General features: G+C 40.1%; 2 protein-coding genes across 2 annotated transcripts in view; both read right to left on the bottom strand.

Annotated features, from left to right (window-relative positions):
* LOC126375567 (helicostatins) overlaps positions 1-21,117 on the bottom strand; it is a 346,624-nt gene that overhangs the window by 320,404 nt on the left and 5,103 nt on the right. The gene's annotated exons all lie outside the window — the stretch shown is intronic.
* Positions 10,721-13,721, bottom strand: LOC126375776 (uncharacterized). The gene is made up of 3 exons (XM_050022863.1): positions 13,652-13,721; positions 13,253-13,413; positions 10,721-11,599 (listed from the first exon to the last, which is right to left on the bottom strand). Exons 1-3 carry the CDS (start codon positions 13,719-13,721, stop codon positions 10,721-10,723), a joined length of 1,110 nt encoding a protein of 369 aa, XP_049878820.1.

Below are 21,117 nucleotides of genomic sequence, written 5' to 3'. Positions count from 1 at the left end.
GATCTACATAAAACATACCTACATACAGTCATCGACCAATATAGTGCACCCACTTTAGGACTCTGTCGCACTAACATATTTGACATTTAGTGAGACTTACAGTTCAATTTGTCAAAAAAGTTAATGTGACATGGTACCGAAGTGTATACATATTAATGCTCGTGACCGTACATAGGCATACACATATACGGAATCATCTTACTTTTTCGGACAGTCAGCCCCCCCCCCCCTCCACACCCCCCACCCCCCGATTGATTCAGTGAGTTTGGAGTCATACGCAAAATAAATATGCATCCCCGGGAAGATGAGGAACTGAACCCATTGATTGTTTTTTATTAAGTACCTCCTATTCGTCGAAGAAAGAGTTTTCTTTCAATCAATTTAATCTATTCATACCACAAAATATCTTCCGAAAACAAAACTATATCTTCATAGTAACGACTACAAAAGGTTTAATACAAAGCCTTCGAAGGAAATTCCAAAGTTTCTTTCGCAAAAAACGTGAGGAATTTAGTTTGCCAACGAACTGAATACATTAGTCGTACTTCCAAACAAAATACTAATTTTTCATACTATGCGAGCAGGGTCGAATCGAGATTTGGGTACGTAATGAATTGAAAGTTTTTGTAAAAAAAGTGATATTTTTTTTTAGGTAATAAAAATAGCTAAGGCTTCAGTAACGTATTATGTGGTATGTGGGTTTCCTCACGATGTTTTCCTTCACAACATTTGAATTTGAATCATTTATGATCCAAAAAAATATTTAGAATTGCAAAAGCGGTTTCAATAAAGCGAAAGTTGATGGTAGGGCTGGCAGAGGAAGACCGAAAAGGACTTACATTGACCAAATTGGAGATGTCCTTAGAAAAGGTTTAATACGATCTACTCTGAACCGGCGTGCGTGTATGAAGCAATTGATGAATGTGGAGGAAGCAAGAGAAGTGTGTCTGGATCGAAGCAAATGGAATTCTGGTCTCTGCTTACCCCGGCGGGAAATGGGCGTGAGTTTATATTCTAAGGTGGACAAAGGCGGCCTTATCGCTAAGAATGATCTATTCCAGACAACCTTCGGCAGAGGATATACTTCTAGCGGCGAGGGTGAGCTGCCACCAAAGGATATTTCAGACAATAGTCAGACAATCGCTTCATATACGCACGCCGGTTCAGAGCAGATCGTACTGACCAAATTCTAAAGACATCTCCAATAAAATGCAATAATTGTAATAAAATGTTTTTATTTATTATAACTATTATTAAACTAAGAAAGAAAGAAAGAAAGAAACATTTATTACTTCCGGACACCACAGACACAGACAGACAGGTACATTACATTTAACACAGGACAGAAACCACACGGAAATCAATAAGTACTTACATAGACAAAAAAAATATATACCAACTAAATCCAATCCTGCGCGCAACTCTCCCAGCCCTCATTAATAATTCCTAGTAGAACTAAAAACTGAACTCAAAACTAATTCATTCTATTGTCGTCGGGCCTTAATTGCGAAGTTCGGGGCTAAAAGGCTATAAAAAAACTTGTTTCGTAGTTTAATTATCGTTTTCTTTTTCTTTGTCGCACAAAACAACTGTAATTGTGAAAAGTTGCGGGCACTGTAAACATAGGCGTTACCAGTGACAGCGGCAAAGCGACCAACACCTTGTCTTGCTTGACAAAAGTGACAGAAATGAATATACTGATTGACCACTAAATATTTTAAGGGGCAATGTATACGTTTTTACAATAAGATTCCCATTGACATTCAGATTTTGCCTTTCAACTGTTTTCAGACAGTAGTTAAACAGAAACTTTACAAAAAAGGTTATTATAAAGTTAGTGATTATTAAGAAGATATGAATGCATGGGATTAACTGTCTGAGAACTGATATTAGGCAGCAAAATTTCTCGATTGTATAAAAATATTTTATGTTTATTTTTTTAAAAGAACGTCTAGGGCCCTGTGCCGAGGTTTTTCTTGCAGCTTCTTTTCCCCGGCTATGCAGGTTGTGAGAAGCTGCAGTAGTTTTAGGCGGATGAGACGTTCGTTATGTAAAAATTGACGATTCAAAGTGTAACAATGATACCTACTGAATAAAGATATTTTTGAATTTGAATTTGATCTTGTTGATAAAAAAAATACTTCATGACGATACACATAGAAATGCTTGTATGGAGAAAAATAAATATAAATACAATTTTCAAAAATGGAAAAGCTCCTTAACCTATGACACCAATTGATACGAAGACTTTGCCCAAAGGACTTGATTCCAGGACAAAAGCACTTCACGGAAGTTTTGAGAATTCCGAACTTATCTGCTGCTATTACAAGTCGATATTCAGTTCGTTAGAAGGTTTACGACCTTAGAATTTATAATCTGTAGTCTTTCTGATGATGTAGATAAATTCGCGGCCTTTACTTTTGAAACTGCCAAGTTTTAAGTATCTACAGAGATACATTGTTTGAGGTTTACGCGGTTGTTATGATAATTAAAACACATAATACCGGGTTCTTACCGCGTTATTATGCACTCGTAATTATGGACAGAAGAAAAGAAAAGTAGGTACTTTTTTCTCCAGAATATATATACCTATATATGTACCTACTAATATCTTTTCTTCTATCCGCTAGCAGTCACACGGTTATTTGTTAATTTATCTTTTTAGTAGGGAGCTTTGATTTGATAAAGTTTATGTAGGCTGTTGGTAATGAGTTGTTTAATCTTTGACTTAGTTTGCTTGAGTAACCCTCTCCACCTTATTCGTAATTGTTGGGCGCGTATTTCGCAGCAATACATCCTTTGCATTTAGCAAAAACATAGATCAGCAAAATAATAAACAAATATAAAAAGTAACGCTAATTCTAAAACCATTTGGAGATTTCGTCTTAATTAGATATTTTTCTCTATATTTAGCTCTCAAATCAGCCGAATGGTGTATATTTTAGCAATTATCGTGTATTTGTTTGAGGCCAAGATGGAAGCCATCGGTACGGCAATGCAGGACGGAAGGGGCAAGTCACTGGGACTGTAACCTGGAACCTGTCAGGGGGCAGCAGTAACTGTCAGTACTATTCAGAGGCAGAGAACAGGAGTCCTAGTATGGCTTTGTAATAGACTACTCTGGGCGCCATCCCACTTGCGTCAGACAGAGTACTGCGGGGCGGAAGGCTAGAGAGAGAAACCACTGCCCTATTTTTCCCTAAAAAAGTAGCATGGAAAATGCTGCACCGACAAGAGCGTGGCAATTAAATTGATGATGATGATGTTTGACCTTCAGGTGACCTCTAAAGGTAGTCTATTTAAGCAAATTGTCTTTGCTAAATGCTGTTTACTATAAATAAAATCACTTTAGGATCCCTAGTTTGGTTAGGACATTAACAGGCTGATCACCTGATTGTCCGAAAGTAAGATGATCCGTGCTTCGGAAGGCATGTAACAGTTGAACCCAGTTACTACTTACTTCTTTATCTTTATCTTTTACTGATGTAAATACTTACTTAAGAACTTAAGCTCCGTGCACGATTCGAACAGACGTAAGGAAGGCACGTTAAGCCGTTGGTCCCGGTTACTACTTACTGGTGTAAGTATGTAGTCGTTACATGAGTCATTTCAGGGGCCTATGGTGGCTCAGTAATAACCCTGACACCAGGGTTGATGGGGTTGGTAATCCACCTCACAATCCATACGATAGAATGTGGCGGATTCAACTAGCTCCACTTGGATCCCGGGTAAATTAGCAAAGGTTGTACACTAAGGGCGGGTGCTCCCCTTATTATTTACGGTTTAACAGGACGTATAAAACTGAAGTTAATATGCGGGACTCACAAGGAAGTCATAACATTTTGTATGGGGACTGTCAACGTGTTAAGCAAAAATGCAAATACCAGCTACTTAATATTTGTCACACTGAACCAGCATAAGCTTATTAATATACGTGACGTGCCGTTAGCAAGTCTGAAGGAGTTGGGTATATTGGCACAGGATTTGCCAGACCATTCCTGATGAGGCTACTGTTTGAACAATGCAGTCAATAATAGGTCAAGACGTTTAATCCCTATTGGCTAATGCTCAGAAGTTTGGCGCGTGTGTTTCTAAGTGCATATACACCAGAACTCCTTAACCTGCTGTGTTATTTAGACTAAAGTAAGTCCCAGAGGGGGTGAGGTAAACTTAAGATCCGCGCACGTTTGAATGGTGCGGGGCGAAGTGTTCCATATATAGTATTACTCATTATTCTATGATTTAAATTGAAAGTGTGTGCTTCTTCTATGCTAGTTTGGGTGCGAATAAAAAACATAAAACGCGTTTACTTACTGCTTATCTTTTTGTAGGATGGATGGTGTCTTCTCTTATGGGCGATAAGCTCACCTTTCTTCATACAATTCGTCGCATCTATCCACAACAACAACAGAATCGACCGACCTAATCTCGACTGACACATCACTACGTATGCTAATGAACGTCACAACACGGCTTTTCGGCGGGAAACGGGAACGGGACAGTTGCTTTCTTCATTGAGTAATCTAAATAATTAATACGAAGTGGTGTTTTGTGGTTAATGATCGCATTAAGTTAGTCGGAAGACATTCGCGAGTGTTATTATATTGGAGTACTTATTCAATAAACAAAGTGTATCTGCCTATTTTCGCTTCGTGCCGGGAAGCCGCTTCATAACTCAAAAGTTTATGCGGACTTTTGAGTTAATTCGTTTGGGGTTCGGAGGGGGAGTCTACTCCGAGGGTGGGAGCTTAGGTTTCATCATCATCACCTTTCATCATTTCATTAATCATCAAGAAAAAAAATACGTCAGACATGGCTGTATGGGCATAGTTCCCTTTGCCTTACCCTTCGGGGAAAACCAAAACAAAAAAAAAAAAAACGTCACAACACTATCTTCTGTACTTTGACAGATCTAACTCGTACCGTACCGTTCATTCAAGCTGTTGTAAAACAATCAAGAATGAAATGTAATCACTAATTGTACTAAAATCTTCATTCTGTCTAATGTTACGTATGTGACAATAAGAATTTTTTTTTGTTTGTTTTTTTAATATATTTTTTTTTAATTTATTTATGTATTTATATTTCTTTTTTTACGATTTGATATTGATTTTTGATCGAAGAAATCCTTAAAAAAATTAAATCGGCTTCGGTTTAAAAAAAGAACCATCAAGCTGTTTAGGCTACAGGAAACCACAAAAAAACAGACATACATAAATACACCCGATAAGATTTTTGCATGGATTGTCCCGTCTGTCCCAATTAACATTTGAAACTCCGATTCTAATCCGGGTTCACACATCGATAGATTTTTCCTGAAAAACCCGTATCCGTAAAAAGCTTCCCAATTTGGCATTGCAGTTACGATGCACCAGATAAATGGGGGCATCCATTAGTTCCGGCCAATCCAGCGTTAAATCTTACCAGATTTCCCCTTGATAGGGACTTCAGTGGGTCTTGTACCAATGTCGGCGAATTGGCGGGTAGTTTCAAAATAAAAAATCCTCTATTTTCAATATACTCTTCTTCAATCGTGTGGGTTGTGGAGTACCAGCCTCATCAACCCTGGTGTCAGGGTTACTATTGAGCCGCCAAAGGCCCCTGACATGGCTCATGTAACGACTACTTACTTACATCAGTAAGTATTAACCGGGACCAACGGCTTAACGTGCCTTCCGAAGCACGGATCATCTTACTTTCGGACAATTTGGTGATCAGCCAGTAATGTCGGGCCCAGTGCGGATTGATGGTTATTAACGACTGCTAATGCAGCCGGGACCAACGGTTTAACGTGCCTTCTGAAGCATAGAGGAGCTCGAGATGATTTTTTTTTTGTGGTCACCCATTCCATGACCGGCCTTTGCGAAAGTTGCTTAACTTCAACAATCGCAGACCGAGCGCGTTAACCGCTGCGCCACCGAGCTCCTCTCTATACGTAGTATTATTCCTAATTCTATGCTTTAGTCTAAATGGCCGTAAGCGTTAAAGAGTAAGGGAGAGCGCGTGCGGAGAGTTCGTCTCGCTTGCACTACGCGGTAATGCGGCATACGGAAAGAACAGTTTTTGGCGGGAACCAAAGAAGTCCGTTTTGCTTTTGTTTGTAATTGTTTTGTGAAAATTTTAAATGATGTTATTGTCTTGTTGACGTTGTGTGTGTGTGGCGTCCTTTTATAATAAAGTACTTGTGTATTTCCATTCTTTTTTTTATTCTAAATTCCTGGCCGGGTTTCCAGCCAAATAGTTTAGCATACCATCACGCCTGTCCCAATTCTCAATTATTTATTTCATTCCATGTAGTATAATGGGGTGTTACATAGACATAGGAACTATAACATGGACCCTGTAGGGCACAGCAACGTTGAAGGGAAGAGAGGAAGTGTGTATTAAAATTAAAACTTATCATTTAAAAATTCGTCGGCAGTATAATAACTTTTTCTTTTTTTTTCTTTGTCCCGAAGTAGACAGAGGTGTATAGTGTATAAACCCACTTCTCACCAGCTAAGTCTAAGCCCCATGTAATATGGGGCGACCGAGCCTATGCCATCAGCCAGGCTAAAATCTCGCAAACCACAATTCAAACTCAGAAACCATTTAGCGAAACGCTCGCAAAGGAGCATCTGTTTGAAGTACGAAGTATGCTCGTATTAAGCTGGCGTTACACTCGACATTTCAGTGTCAAGAATTGATTGTTTAAAGTACGGAGGCATTAGAGAGGTGAAGGTAAAAGAATTTCCTATTTGCCTGAGATGGTTTGAGTACAGTCATGAGCAATAAAATGTACCCACATTAGGACTCTGTCGCACTAACATATTTGACATTTAGTGAGACATACAGTTTAATTTGTCAAAAAAGTTAATGGGACATGGTACCAAAGTATACATATTAATGCTCGTGACCGTACGTACCTAGCTTTTGTTACATATTTACGTCGTCACTGGGTAATCTGGACAATTAATGGTGCTGATTCCAATACACACCATTTTATTTTATTTTAAGTCACAACTGTCATTTTCTTATCCGCCGAAAACGAAAGGGACTTCTGCCTATAATTGACATGTGTCGATTTCTGTCGATTACCCAATCGATTCGACTCGCGTTTTCTCTAATATAATCCTCTCAAAAGACGCCTTGAGGTTCGCGCCCAACTGACCTGTTGTCCTAAATGATTGTACTTAGTGAGAGCCCTCAGCGCTTCCATATGCCCGGCCAAGTTAATGTGTTTTAAAGCAAAATTGAAAAATATGCTGTTGGAAAAGTGTTGTTACTGTATCGACGATTTTTAACGTATTGATTATTTTATAATTAGTTTTAATATAAGTATATTTTTTTTGATGACGTAAAAGATTTTATTGGTAATAGAAAATGATCTAAAAATAACAATAATAACAATACGAGCTAAATAAATACAAAAAATAAATAGAAAAATTAAATAAATAAAATATTTGTTTTAATTGACTTGTGGAAATAAAGTGGGAAATAATTCAACAATTTTTCAGTTTTTAATCTAATTTTCACCTTTCCATGTCAGAACACAAAAGTCAGAAAGAAAAACAATATCGTATCAAAAAAGTAAAAAAATATTCAAAATAAAAAGATTTTATACAAAAGTAACCTACACCACCCCCCTCCAGAGACCGTCAAGGGCGATAAAAATCACAAAATCTCACACGGCGTCCAGAGCGAGTAGTTCGCTCTGCACCCGGTGCGAATACCTGTGGTTGCAGCTCCTCACGGGAAGTGTTGCTATCCGTGGGAGTCGACAGTATATAGGCCGGCTTAAGGCGGTCTATAGATACCGTGACTTCCCTACCTTTAACAAGAAGCTTAAAGACTTTATCACCCCTGCTGATCACCTTATGAGGGCCGGTGTAAGCAGGTTGGAGAGAACCACGTATCGTATCCTCACGAATAAATACGTGTTCACAGGTCGGTAGTTCCTTAAAGACGAATACTTTGTTCTTGCTATGACGTGAAGCAGGAACCGGCCGTAGTCTCTGGGCGAATGAGCGGAGGCGAGCGGAAAATTCCGATATATCGGTAGTTCCACCGTCGCTACAATCGAAAAATTCGCCAGGGAGACGTAACGGTTCGCCATAGACTAGCTCCGCAGAAGAACACTGAAGCTCATCCTTAAAGGAAGTACGAACACCGAGCAAGACCCAAGGCAAGGACTCAGTCCACCGGTCATCCGCATGGCACATTATGGACGCCTTCAATTGCCGGTGGAAGCGCTCCACGAGACCATTGCACGATGGATGGTATGCGGTCGTTCGTTTATGTTCGAAGCCAGTAAGCTTCGACAAGCACTGAAACAAAGCAGACTCAAACTGACGACCGCGGTCCGTGACAATTTCCGTGGGACAACCAAACCGGGCTATCCAGGTGGAAAGCAAGGCTTTGGCTACTGTTTCAGCTGTGATGTCCTCTATTGGCACGACCTCCGGCCACCGAGTGAATCTATCAACAGCTGTTAAACAATATCTAAAACCTTGCGATAGTGGCAGCGGTCCTACGAGATCTATATGGACCTGCCTAAAGCGAGCGCGGGGCAAGTTGAAAGTGCCGAGTGGGGCTGTCACATGACGGCTAACTTTGGCGCGTTGACAAGACAAGCAAGTTTGTGCCCAGGTCCTGCAGTCCTTTCGAATGCCTGGCCAAACAAAACGCTCTGCAACTAATTTGGCAGATGCGTTGGGCCCAGGGTGGCTGAGGGAATGTAAGCTATCAAAAATCTGCTTGCGGAAATATTTTGGTACATAAGGCCTGGAAATCGGTGTGCTGATATCGCAGTACATAGCTAATTGACTTCCAGGTACGATACGTTTCTCCAAGCGCAGAGAAGAGCCGCCCTCGAGCAAATTCGCCAATTCCGGATCGGAAGACTGGCTGTTCGCTAGGGTTGCTAGGCTAACAGGCACTTCCAGTTCTTCAATGCGAGACAAGGCATCGGCCACAACATTGTCTTTGCCGGAAATGTGCCTGATGTCCGTAGTGAACTGGGAAATAAAATCGAGATGACGATACTGCCTAGGCGAACAGTTAGCCTTCCTCTCATGGAATGCAAAACTGATCGGCTTATGGTCAGTATATATGATAAAATGTCTCGCTTCAAGCATGTGCCTGAAGTACTTAATTGCCTCGTAGATCGCGAGTAATTCCCGGTCATAGGGGGAATACTTTTCCTGAGAAGAGGTCAGCTTGCGGGAAAAGAACGCCAGCGGTTGCCATGCATCATCTTTAAGCTGCTGTAAGACTGCGCCTATAGCTTTGTCAGACGCATCGGTCACCAAAGCAAGCTTAGCTGTGCAATCAGGGTGAAAAAGTAAAGCAGCATCAGAGAGGCTATCTTTAGTGGAAATAAAGGCTGTCATGGCTTCACCTGTCATGTTGATGGGCTGCGATCCCTTAACTGAGCCTGCCAACAAAGAATTTAGCGGGCCTTGAATTTCGGCTGCTCGAGGGAGGAACCTGCGGTAAAAGTTTACCATCCCCAGGAATCGCCTGAGCTGCCGGACGTTAGTGGGGGGAGGGTAATCTTTAATGGCCTGGATTTTAGAGTCCAGTGGTCTGGTGCCACTTGATGAGATACGATATCCTAAAAAGGTTACCTCAGGGACACCAAAAACACACTTAGATGTGTTCACCATCATGCCATACTCCTTCAACCTACTGAAAATGGACCTCAAATGCTCCTCGTGTTGCGCCTCGTCCTTGGAGAAAATTAGAAAATCGTCCAGGTAGCAGTATACGAAATCCAGTCCTCTGGTCATCTCGTCCACAAACCTCTGAAACGTTTGACCCGCGTTCCTGAGTCCAAACGTCATGAACGGAAACTCAAACAATCCGAACGGGGTCGTAATGGCCGTTTTCGGAATATCTTCTGGACTGACAGGTATCTGATTGTACGCCTTCACTAAATCCAGGATACTAAATATTTTGCATCCAGTTAGGCTGTGAGCAAAATCGTGGATGTGTTTAATCGGATACCTGTCAGGCACAGTGCGGGCATTCAACATGCGGTAATCACCGCAGGGACGCCATCCGTTGTCCTTCTTCGGGGCTAAGTGCAGGGGCGATGACCAAGGGCTTTCAGAAGGTCTGGCTGTACCACTAGCCAGCATCGACTGAAACTCCTGCTGGGCGATTTTCAATTTATCCGGCGCTAAACGCCGAGGAGAGCATGCAACTGGGGGGCCTGGGGTCGTACGGATGTGATGGACTGTGTTGTGGGGTATAGTGCGATGGATACCAGCTGGACGAGTAATCTCGGGATAGTCGTCAAGAATGCGATGAAACTTCGTCTCACCAGTCACCACCTTTACAGAAGAAATATCGTCTAACTTACTACTAACAAGCATAGCACTAGTACATAACGAGGTGGCGTTGTCCATCAAGCGCTTGTTTCGGCAGTCTACTATCAAGTTATAGAAATTCAGAAAATCTACACCAATTATCGGTTTCGTCACATCAGCAACAATAAAACGCCAAGTGAAATTCCTACGGAGGCCGAAATCAAGTGTAAGATGAACAAAACCATACGTATAAATATCAGAACCATTAGCCGCATTTAACACATAATTAGTCCGTGCACGACGATCACGCAGCGAAGACCGGGGGAAGACACAGAGGTCGCTACCGGTGTCGACCAGAAATTGCGTCTTCGTCGCTCGGTCGGTGACGAACAGGCGACCAGCAGATGTCGGGCAATCGTCAGCCGCCATTAGCGACTGCCCCTGGCATTTTCCGACTTGTAGTCGCACGGGCGGATGCATCTACTCGCCTTCTCACCGTACTTCCAATGGTACCAGCACAGCGGAAATTTCCGGTAATTGGACTGGGATCTCGAAGTGGATCGGCTACGACTCTGTCGCCTGCCGCGCGACCGAGATTGTCTGCTGCTGCCACCGCTCAACTGCTGGAACTGCCTGCGAAGCTCTGCGATCTCGCAAGTGAGGTCACTCAGCACAGATCCCGGTATCCCTGTCTGCTGAGTCTGGCTTGTCGACGCTGCAGCTACCACCGGTGAAGAGGGTGCGATGTCGTTAACCCTATCAGCCAAGTCCGCCAGGTCGTCGAGTACAGCAGATGATGCCTGACCAGCTAGCACTGTCTGGATGCTTCTCGGTAGGCGGCTTGTCCAGATGTTTTTAATGAAGTCGTCGGGCACGTCATCACCAGCAAGGCTTTTCAGGTGTCGCAGGAACTGTGAAGGCTTGCGGTCACCTAGCTCCTCGTGCATCAAGAGCTGCTTAATCTTCTTCTCATTGGAAGCGGAGAGGCGCTTAATGAGCTCGGTCTTGAGCTTCTCGTACTTGCCAGTTGCGGGTGGTCGCACGATGATATCTTTCACCTCTCTGGAGTACCGGTTCTCCAGCTGTCCCAACACATAATAAAATTTGGTGGTGTCGCTGGTAATTCCGGAAATCAGGAACTGGCCCTCCACATTCGCGAACCATATCTCCGGCTCCTCTGGCCAAAACGGAGGAATCCGTACACCGACTTTATCAACATCGATGTTGACGGATGGTGTTGTAGAAACGCGATCTCTGACGTCAGCTGGGTCGTCGCTTCGTGCGTCTCTAAATTCCTTCTCCATGTTCTAACGGGGTCACCAGTGTGGAAATAAAGTGGGAAATAATTCAACAATTTTTCAGTTTTTAATCTAATTTTCACCTTTCCATGTCAGAACACAAAAGTCAGAAAGAAAAACAATATCGTATCAAAAAAGTAAAAAAATATTCAAAATAAAAAGATTTTATACAAAAGTAACCTACAGACTTATTTTTTATTGTTTGATGATTTTTAATATTTTTATAAGTATAATGTGTACTTGAATTGTTTTATAATTTGTATGATTGATTTATTTATTACTGCGTATTATGATAATTGTTTATATTGTTTATGAATATAAAAAAAATGCTATCTGAGGCAAATCATAAAGTCACGTCAAAGAAATTGGCCATAAAGACACACACCCTAACGTGTCTAACACAGTTGACTCGATCACGTTTGTCTAACAGAAAGCTCGGTGAGGTGAAACAGAAACCACTGAACACCCCAGATTGGGATATAGTCGTGAGAAGTTATGTTTGTGTTATATAAGTCACGTCAAATAAACGGACTTCACCATACACGTCGGTTCAAGTGGATGTATTTTAATACTATACACCAACGCCTACCCCATCGGGAATACAGGCGCGATACTCGCTTATGTTGTTATGTTATACGCGCCTTCACCATGCACGTCGCTTCAGTCTGTTTCAGAGCGGCTGTCGGGCTACATTCTGCAAATCCTCGGCACATTCGAACCACGTTTTTCAATGCACACCGCGTCGACAGTCATTAATCTCGCGAGCTCGCAATTTAGGGAGAAATGTATATATACATCTATATTACTCTGGTTCGCGTACAGGTTGTTACATTTTTTTCAGGAGACATACATACATACGTACCTGGTAAGAGATTCCGAGTTTCGGAGGGCACGTTAAGCCGGAAACACCCGCAGCGTAGCAATGTGATGGAGTATGTGCCATATTGGGATATGGAACTTCTCTAATATAATCCTCTCAAACTGGGCACCCCCAGGCCTGTTGTCTTATGCGCTCCCATATGTCTGGTAAGAGATTCCGAGTTTCGGAGGGCACTGTTATATATTAAATTACAGGGTAATCATATAAAATAAAAACTGCATACTCAATTCCTATTGCATTGACGTCAATGCAATAGGACTCCGGAACCATCAAGTTTCATTTCAATGGGAAATCGTCAGTTCGGGTTTGGAATTCGGATAGCAACTACGTTTTGTATACTTCTAATACATTTTCTTTAAATAAATCTTTTTAGCGTAAATAAAATTGTTTTTTAAAAAGCATCACCTGACCCACCCCGTAATAGTGGTGTCAGAAGTGGGATACCAGTGAATTTTTACCGTTTCTTCGTCGATTCCTGGTATTCCATAACGCGTTCGCGTAAACGAATCTCATAAAAATTGTGTGGAACATTGGTGATGTGTCTGTGAAAATACAAACTTATAAACTAACACGCTATTCCTGTCCGCTCGTCGTCGCCAACCCGACTCCGGAGTGACTTCCAAGTTCTCAAGTTATTTTCGTCACTTCGTCAAACTCCTCAAAATCTTCTAACTCACCGTCGAATTAATAAGTACGGTTAAACGGCGACAGTCTACCTTCCCCGCATCAGCTCGCCGTACTCGCCGTCTATCTGGAGGTCTAACCACGACAGTAAGCCTTACTTCGAGAAGCCTGCTGGTGGACCACCGAGACTGCATCCTGGGGTCAACAACAAAACTGTCAGAGTAAGCCTGCCAGTCGATCGCCGTCATATATTTTTCCTGCCGCTGCGCTGCCGCCGCCGTCACCTCGCTGCTGCTTTCCTGCACGTATCCTGATTTCGCTGGAAATGAAGATTTACAACGTGGTGTTCGCGCTGGTGTTAATGTGAGTAAAATATTTGATTCACTGTAATTGCTTCGCCACTCTCTTTTAATTAATCTTAACATTCTAAATTTTGTATCACTTAGTCGATTCCTAAATATCTCCTATTATATTACCTGTCTTAAAATCCAAAATCTAAAATAATAATCTAACCCTACTTACCTAAATCCTATTTACATACTTACGTAATTACTTACCTCTTATAATGGCGGAAAGCAAACCCCCATCAACTCCTTCAGCTTCGAAGAAGGTTCCTGAAATTCTCATATCTGAACCTTGTCCTCTTCAGGTTCTCTGTAATTTCATTAATCCATATAAGGGTGATCGAGAAACCCTAACCGCATTTCTGACAAATTGTCAAAATGCTCTTGATCTGGCTTCACCTTGCCAGAAAATAATATTATTAAAATATATTATAGCTAAATTAGAAGGCAAAGCACAGGTAGCATGTTCTAACAAAGTGTTTGAAACATTTGACGAATTAAAGTTATTCTTAAATCAAAACTTTGGAGAAAGGAAGCATTATAATCATCTGTTGTTAGATCTTCAATCATGTAAACAACAATTTAACGAAACTGTTGCACAATTCGCTTTGCGTATCGAAAGTTGCTTAACATCCTTGCAATCGGAGATACACAATTCAGCTTCCCTAAAAAAGGAGCTCGTCGGTCGACTCGCTATGACCGAAGACCTTGCCTTGTTTACGTTCAATTTAGGATTATCACCACGATTGAGCACAATCGTTCGATGCCGAGAACCGAGGTCATTGAACGATGCCATCAACATAGCTCTCGAAGAAGAGAAGCTTGAAAACCTCGTGTACAAGGTTAATCGTAACAAGCAAGCTCATTCTCATTCGGAAGGTATCTCCCAATCAAAACGCAACTTTCAAAATTCTATATCATCGCAACAAAATTCGATATCACAAAAAAATTGTAGATATTGTAAAAAACCGGGCCATGATATTTCGGAATGTTTTAAACGAAAACATAATAATTCCAAACGAAATTCTAATTATCAAAACAACAATCCCACGGCTCCTATAAATCATGTTGCGGACGAAGCGCAATCGGAGCCGGAGTCGTATAACAACTCGGATGGCCCGTGCGAACTATGTGATAACGATAATTTAAACTAGTAAACAGAATTACGGACACGTGTCGACGTAATTCTGCTCGTTTAGACACAAAAGTAAATGCTAAATCCTCTCGTGTCACTGCTTCCTTAAGTTATGCTAAAGCCTGTGCTCAAAACTCTCCAAAGAGAGTCACTGTATCTAAGAGCCAATCTAATTCAAAATCTCTATCTCAACCCTCTCTTACGAGAGACTCTGTATCGTTGAGTCGCAATAAAAATATTGCACCCCTTAAATCTCAACCCTCTCATACGAGAGACTCTGTATCGTTGAGTCGCAATAAAAATATTGCACCCCTTAAACCTCAACCCTCTCATACGAGAGACTCTGTATCGTTGAGTCGCAATAAAAATATTGCACCCCTTAAATCTCAACCCTCTCATACGAGAGACTCTGTATCGTTGAGTCGCAATAAAAATATTGCAGCCCTTAAATCTCAACCCTCTCATATTACGAGAGACACTGTTTCGTTGAGTCGCAATAAAAATATTGCATCCCTTAAATCTCAACCCTCTCATATTACGAGAGACACTGTTTCGTTGAGTCGCAATAAAAATGTTGCAGCCCTTAAATCTCAACCCTCTCATATTACGAGAGACACTGTTTCGTTGAGTCGCAATAAAAATGTTGCAGCCCTTAAATCTCAACCCTCTCATATCACGAGAGACACTGTTTCGTTGAGTCGCAATAAAAATATTGCATCCCTTAAATCTCAACCCTCTCATATTACGAGAGACACTGTTTCGTTGAGTCAAAATAGTCATCCATTGCTAAATCCTGAAAACTCTCAAAATAGTGAAGGTCCTATGAGTTCTATCTCTACTTCGTCGGAAAACAATACTATATATAAAGTAAACACAATTTCACATAAAATCTCATTACCGCATATATTATTAAAAACAAATTATGCGGAACACCCTTTATGTTTCTTAATCGACACCGGTTCAACCGTCAGCATAGCTAAACTAGCAAACTTTACGAATAAACCTTCACTATCCAACGAAAAAATTAAATTAAAGGGACTTAGCGATGATGACTCATATTGTGAAACCTTAGGGTCATTCCAAATCAATTTCAATTGCATTACGTCATCCGAAAATCCTTCCACTATAACTTTCGATTTCAAGTTTCATGCTATTAGTGACAATGTTCAATTAAATTACGATGGCATATTAGGCAACGACTTTCTTAAAACTTTAGATGTCGATATTAGATATTCTCGCAACTGTTTGTATATGCGAGGTCATTCTCTACCAATCCGCTTCAATCGGCCCACATATGCCATTCCTCCGCGATCAGAAGCCATAATCGAATGCTCAATTTCTAATGATCTAAGGGAGTACGAAAATCTTAAAGAAAGTTTAGTCCTTGACCATTTTATTTCGGACGGCGTATATATTGCAAATTGTATCGTTCTTCTCAAACCCAATGGTCGAGTTAACTTATCTGTTCTAAATACTACTGAATCAGAGATCATCATTCGAGATTACCGCGTGAATCTCACTCCATATGATAAGCAGTCTTCAACACAAATATCATCTCATGATAATTTTAAAGACATTTACAATGTCCACGTTTTACATTCCGATAGGAATCAACAAGTCCTCGATCTTATACGAGCAAATCATCTTAATAATGAGGAATCCAAACGTCTACTTGAATGTTGTTCTCAGTACACAGATATCTTTCATCTGGAGGGAGAACCATTATCTTTCACTAGTGCACTGGAACATTCAATCAATACAAAGGACTCTGCTCCTGTCCATGTAAAATCCTATCGTTTTCCCGAATGCCATAAGGATGAAGTTGAAGGCCAAATCAAAACAATGTTAGAACAAAATATCATTCGTCCTTCAATGTCACCTTGGAGTGCTCCAGTTTGGGTAGTCCCTAAAAAGAAGGACGCGTCAGGGAAACAAAAGTGGAGGATAGTCATTGACTATCGTAAGCTTAATGACGCAACCGTTACCGAGATCTATCCACTTCCGTTAATAACGGACATCCTCGATCAATTAGGTCACTCCAAGTATTTTACGACACTTGATCTCGTCAGCGGTTTCCATCAAATAAAACTTAAAAAGGAAGACGCTGAGAAAACCGGCTTCACCGTCATCACAAATGGCACTTCAGGACATTATGAATTCACCCGTATGCCCTTCGGGCTGAAAAATGCCCCTTCAACATTTCAAAGATTGATGAACACTGTTCTTACAGGGCTCCAGGGTTTACATTGTTATATTTATCTCGATGACTGCATAATCTATTCTCATGATCTCGATTCACACATTCAAAAACTAAAACTCGTGTTCGACCGACTTCGTCAATTTAATCTAAAACTACAGCCAGATAAATGCGAATTCTTACGTCGCGAGGTCGCTTATCTAGGCCATATAATCACGGATAAAGGTGTGTCACCTAATCCCGATAAAATCAAGGCAGTCACAGACTTCCCTATTCCAAGGAATGCCAAAGACATTAAATCTTTTCTTGGCCTCGTTGGTTACTACCGACGATTTATCGAGAACTTCTCCAAAATCACCAAACCCTTAACTTCCCTTCTTAAAAAGGACGCAGAATTTAAATGGTCATACGACCAACAACAATCTTTCGATATTCTAAAAAATAAACTAACATCTGCGCCCCTCCTCCAATATCCGAATTTTAACGAACCATTTATTCTCACTACCGACGCTTCCAACTACGCTGTCGGAGCCGTGTTATCGCAAGGCGACATAGGTAAGGATAAACCCATTGCCTATGCGTCTCGAACACTCAATAAGGCCGAAGGTAATTACTCCACAATAGAAAAGGAGCTTCTAGCTATCCTTTTCGGTGTGAAGACTTTCCGACCTTACTTATATGGTCGAAAATTTAAAATCGTCACCGATCATAGGCCACTTGTATGGCTTTTTAATGTCAAGGACCCTGGTTCAAGATTAATAAGGTGGCGCCTAAAATTGGAGGAGTACGACTACGAAATAATTTATAAACAAGGGAAACTTAATTGTAATGCAGACGCTTTATCTCGTTGCCCTGTCAACGCTCTAAATGATTTTGGAGATCCCGATTCAACTCGTAATCCTTCTAATTCTACTAATTCATCACCTCGCGTGTCCGATGACCCGAGTCCTTCTATTTCCGAAACTTATGAACAATTCTTACAAATAAACCGTCAGCCAGACGTATCTTATAATACAATCATTGAAGAACACAATCAATCTCTACTTAAAGCTAAGTGTAAACTGATAGCTTATCCAACGTCAATTGACTTAGATGAATCTGTCCCATACTGTACAGAAATCATCAATTCCTCCACAAGCGAACCAAATATCCGAGACATCGATCGTGAACTTAACACTTATTATTCCACAAGTAATGATAAGCATGTCTTTACTCATCTATTTATTCGTCTCAATCACTATGACGAAATGTCTTATAAGGATATATTCAATGTCTTACGCGAATACAGAGATATGATCAAATACTGGTATTTGGAGGAAAAGGAATTCGCAATCTCAGATTTTTCCGATCCTTTTAACAAAATAGTTTACACTAAAATTTACAACATTCTATCTTTCCTATTCCATGATACCGGAATCAAAGTAAATATCTATCGAAATTCAATACTATATCCTACTCCTAGTGAAGTCAAAAACATTTTAAAAGAAAATCACGATTCTGTCTCAGCCGGACACCCCGGCGTATCTCGCATGTTCGATCGAATCAAATCTCAATACTGGTGGAAAAACATGCGCCAAGATATTGATGATTATGTAAAAAATTGTCGCTCGTGTCAAATAAATAAGCCTTTGCGCCAAGTGAATCGTGCGCCGATGATAATAACATCGACTGCCACAAGGCCTAACGAAAAGGTCTTCCTAGATTTAGTCGGTCCTCTCCCTGAAACTCACGAACATAAGTTCAAATTCATTCTTACACTGCAAGACGACCTGACTAAATATTCACAGGCTTATCCATTGCAAACATGCTCGGCCGAGGAAACGGCCAGATTATTCGTTCGGTATATATCTCACATAGGTATTCCCAAAATGATAGTCACAGATCAGGGAACTAACTTTTGCTCTGATGTATTTAAGCAATTAGAAAAGTTGTTCGGTATAAAGCATATATATGCATCTCCTTATCACCCTCAAACATGTGGTGCTCTAGAGAGGAGCCACTCGACTCTTAAAGAGTATTTAAGATCTTACATTGGAGAAAACCAGCATACGTGGAATCTGTATTTACCTACCGCTATGATTGCGTATAACACAAACGTCCATAGCACTACAGGATTCTCGCCTATGGAACTTTTGCTGGGTTTTAAACCTTATATCCCGAGTAGTATTGACTCGCTAGATAATAATACATATACCGACTACATCAGAGCCCTTAATTATCGCTTATGTTACAGCCGACAAAAAGCTAAAGAAAACATTATATCTTCAAAAGAACGCTCAAAAAACTATTATGATTCACGTACTAAACCTACAACTTATAAAATTGGCGATATGGTATACGTTAAATGCCATCACAAACAAAATAAAGCCTTATCACCGGTGTGGAAAGGTCCTTTTCAAATCATTAAGCTAAATGGACACCACACCGTTACATTACTTATAAATAGAAAACATGTACGTCATCACTATGACGAAATAAAACTCGCAGCTGATCAAACGTTATCACCGTAACATAACGCGCGTCTCTATCTATTCCAGGGCCGCACCACCGGTTATTTGTGAATTCGTTTCACAAATCCGAGATAGTCCTGGACTTTTCTTCGACAAACTTCTAGATGTCAAATTCACTAACAGCGAATGGAATGTCGTTACGTATTTAGATATAAGTCATATTAAACCTAATTTAGATAAAGCGGAGTTCTTATTCGAAAGAGTAAATTTATTTTGCAATTCGTTTTCATCGTCAAAGCTAAAAACAGACTGTACTAACTCTCTGTCTGCTTTACATAATCAACATATAACTAATGTCAATAAATTTTCTTCTATATCATACTTACTTGTCGATGAACAACCCCGACGTCAAAAACGAGGTCTCATTGATTTTGGGGGCTCCATCCTGAAAACTTTTTTCGGCACTTTGGACAATGAAGATGCGATTAAATTCACTGACGCAATTAACCAGGTACAGACAGACGAAAAACAGTTGTCTTACCTAATGAAAGACAATATACATGTAATTAAGTCAACTATTTCAAATTTTAATAATTCTATGTCTAAGGTCAATGAAAACGAACAAAACCTACTTAAGAATATGGACACCGTGAATAATATGTTAAATAAGATTAGTAACTCTAACGATAAGCTAGACATAAAATCTCAATTAAGTTCTTTATTCAATTCTTTAGAAGCTATAATTTTAACATTATCTTTCGATATAGATGATGTAAATAATGCTATCCTTTTTGCAAAGCTAAATATATTACATCCTACTGTGCTTAGCCCTTATCAATTGTATAACGAGTTAGATAAGCATAGGAATGCTCTTCCTAAAAACCATGAATTGGCAGTATCACTAACTCTGCAAAACATTCATCAGCTATTAGACATTTCTAAACTCGTTTGTTATTATCACCTTAACAGAATAATTATGTTAATCAAGATACCGCTCGTCTTACCTCAAACCTATAATCTATTTAATATAATCCCTTTACCCGTTCCTTACGACGTTTCAAAACCAGATACTTTTGTACTTATTGCACCTACAAGTTCTTATGTAGCAATTACAGCTGATCATATGTTTTATTCACCGATAAAAGATATTGAGAAGTGTAAAGTGATCAGTGGCAAGTGTTACGTGTGCGTGTTAACGAACGTATATTCGACAATTGCGAATCCTACGTGTGAAACAACCTTAATCACCGAAGTAGTACAAAATTTACCCGATTCTTGTGAAGTTAAATTGTTACATGGACATGTAGATATTTTTCATAAGATAAGTAATAATAGGTGGCTCTTTGCCCAATCCGAACCAGGCAAATGCCATATCACTTGTAAGAACAACCCTATCAGTTATGATGAAATTTTGTTTTCTATTGGTATTTTAAAATTGCCAAAAAACTGTAAAGCTTTTTACAAAACTTTACAATTTGATCCTATTACTGAAAACTACATTTCCAATGTAACAAACTCAATTTCTGACTTTAACATAATACTCGATGATTGTTGTGAAAGGACTAAACTGAACAAAACATTGTCAAAATTACCTTATAATAAGCTTACAAATATTGATAACTTAGATTCACTGTTACATGCTAGTGTGCATTTAGATTACCTGGAAAAGGAATTAAATAGTATCGAAAGTCCAACTCATATGCAAAAGTATGGCATTCATTATATATCGTTAAGCTATGTCCTAGGAATAATATTTTTGTTATATTTACTTTATAGATGTAGAAAACGTCTGTGTCGAAATAATCCCTCCACATGCTTAGTCCAGATATTTAACCAATGTCACAATAAAAAGAGTTCTAACAAACCAGTAGCACAGACCGTAGTGATGTCGAATGTG

This window comes from Pectinophora gossypiella, chromosome 19, assembly GCF_024362695.1.
Source record: "Pectinophora gossypiella chromosome 19, ilPecGoss1.1, whole genome shotgun sequence".
In the NCBI taxonomy this organism is placed as follows: Eukaryota; Metazoa; Arthropoda; class Insecta; order Lepidoptera; family Gelechiidae; genus Pectinophora; species Pectinophora gossypiella.
This window is presented reverse-complemented; position numbering and strand designations above follow the sequence as displayed.

Bases quoted from the DNA above. Each gene is read 5' to 3' on its own strand.
- LOC126375776 (XM_050022863.1), bottom strand. From the start codon at position 13,721: ATGAGAATTTCAGGAACCTTCTTCGAAGCTGAAGGAGTTGATGGGGGT. The intron at 13,414-13,651 runs GTAAGTAATTAC...CTTCATTTCCAG, and splicing joins GCTTTCCGCCATTATAAGAG to CGAAATCAGGATACGTGCAG. The intron at 11,600-13,252 runs GTAAGGCTTACT...TGACCCCGTTAG, and splicing joins CCACCAGCAGGCTTCTCGAA to AACATGGAGAAGGAATTTAG.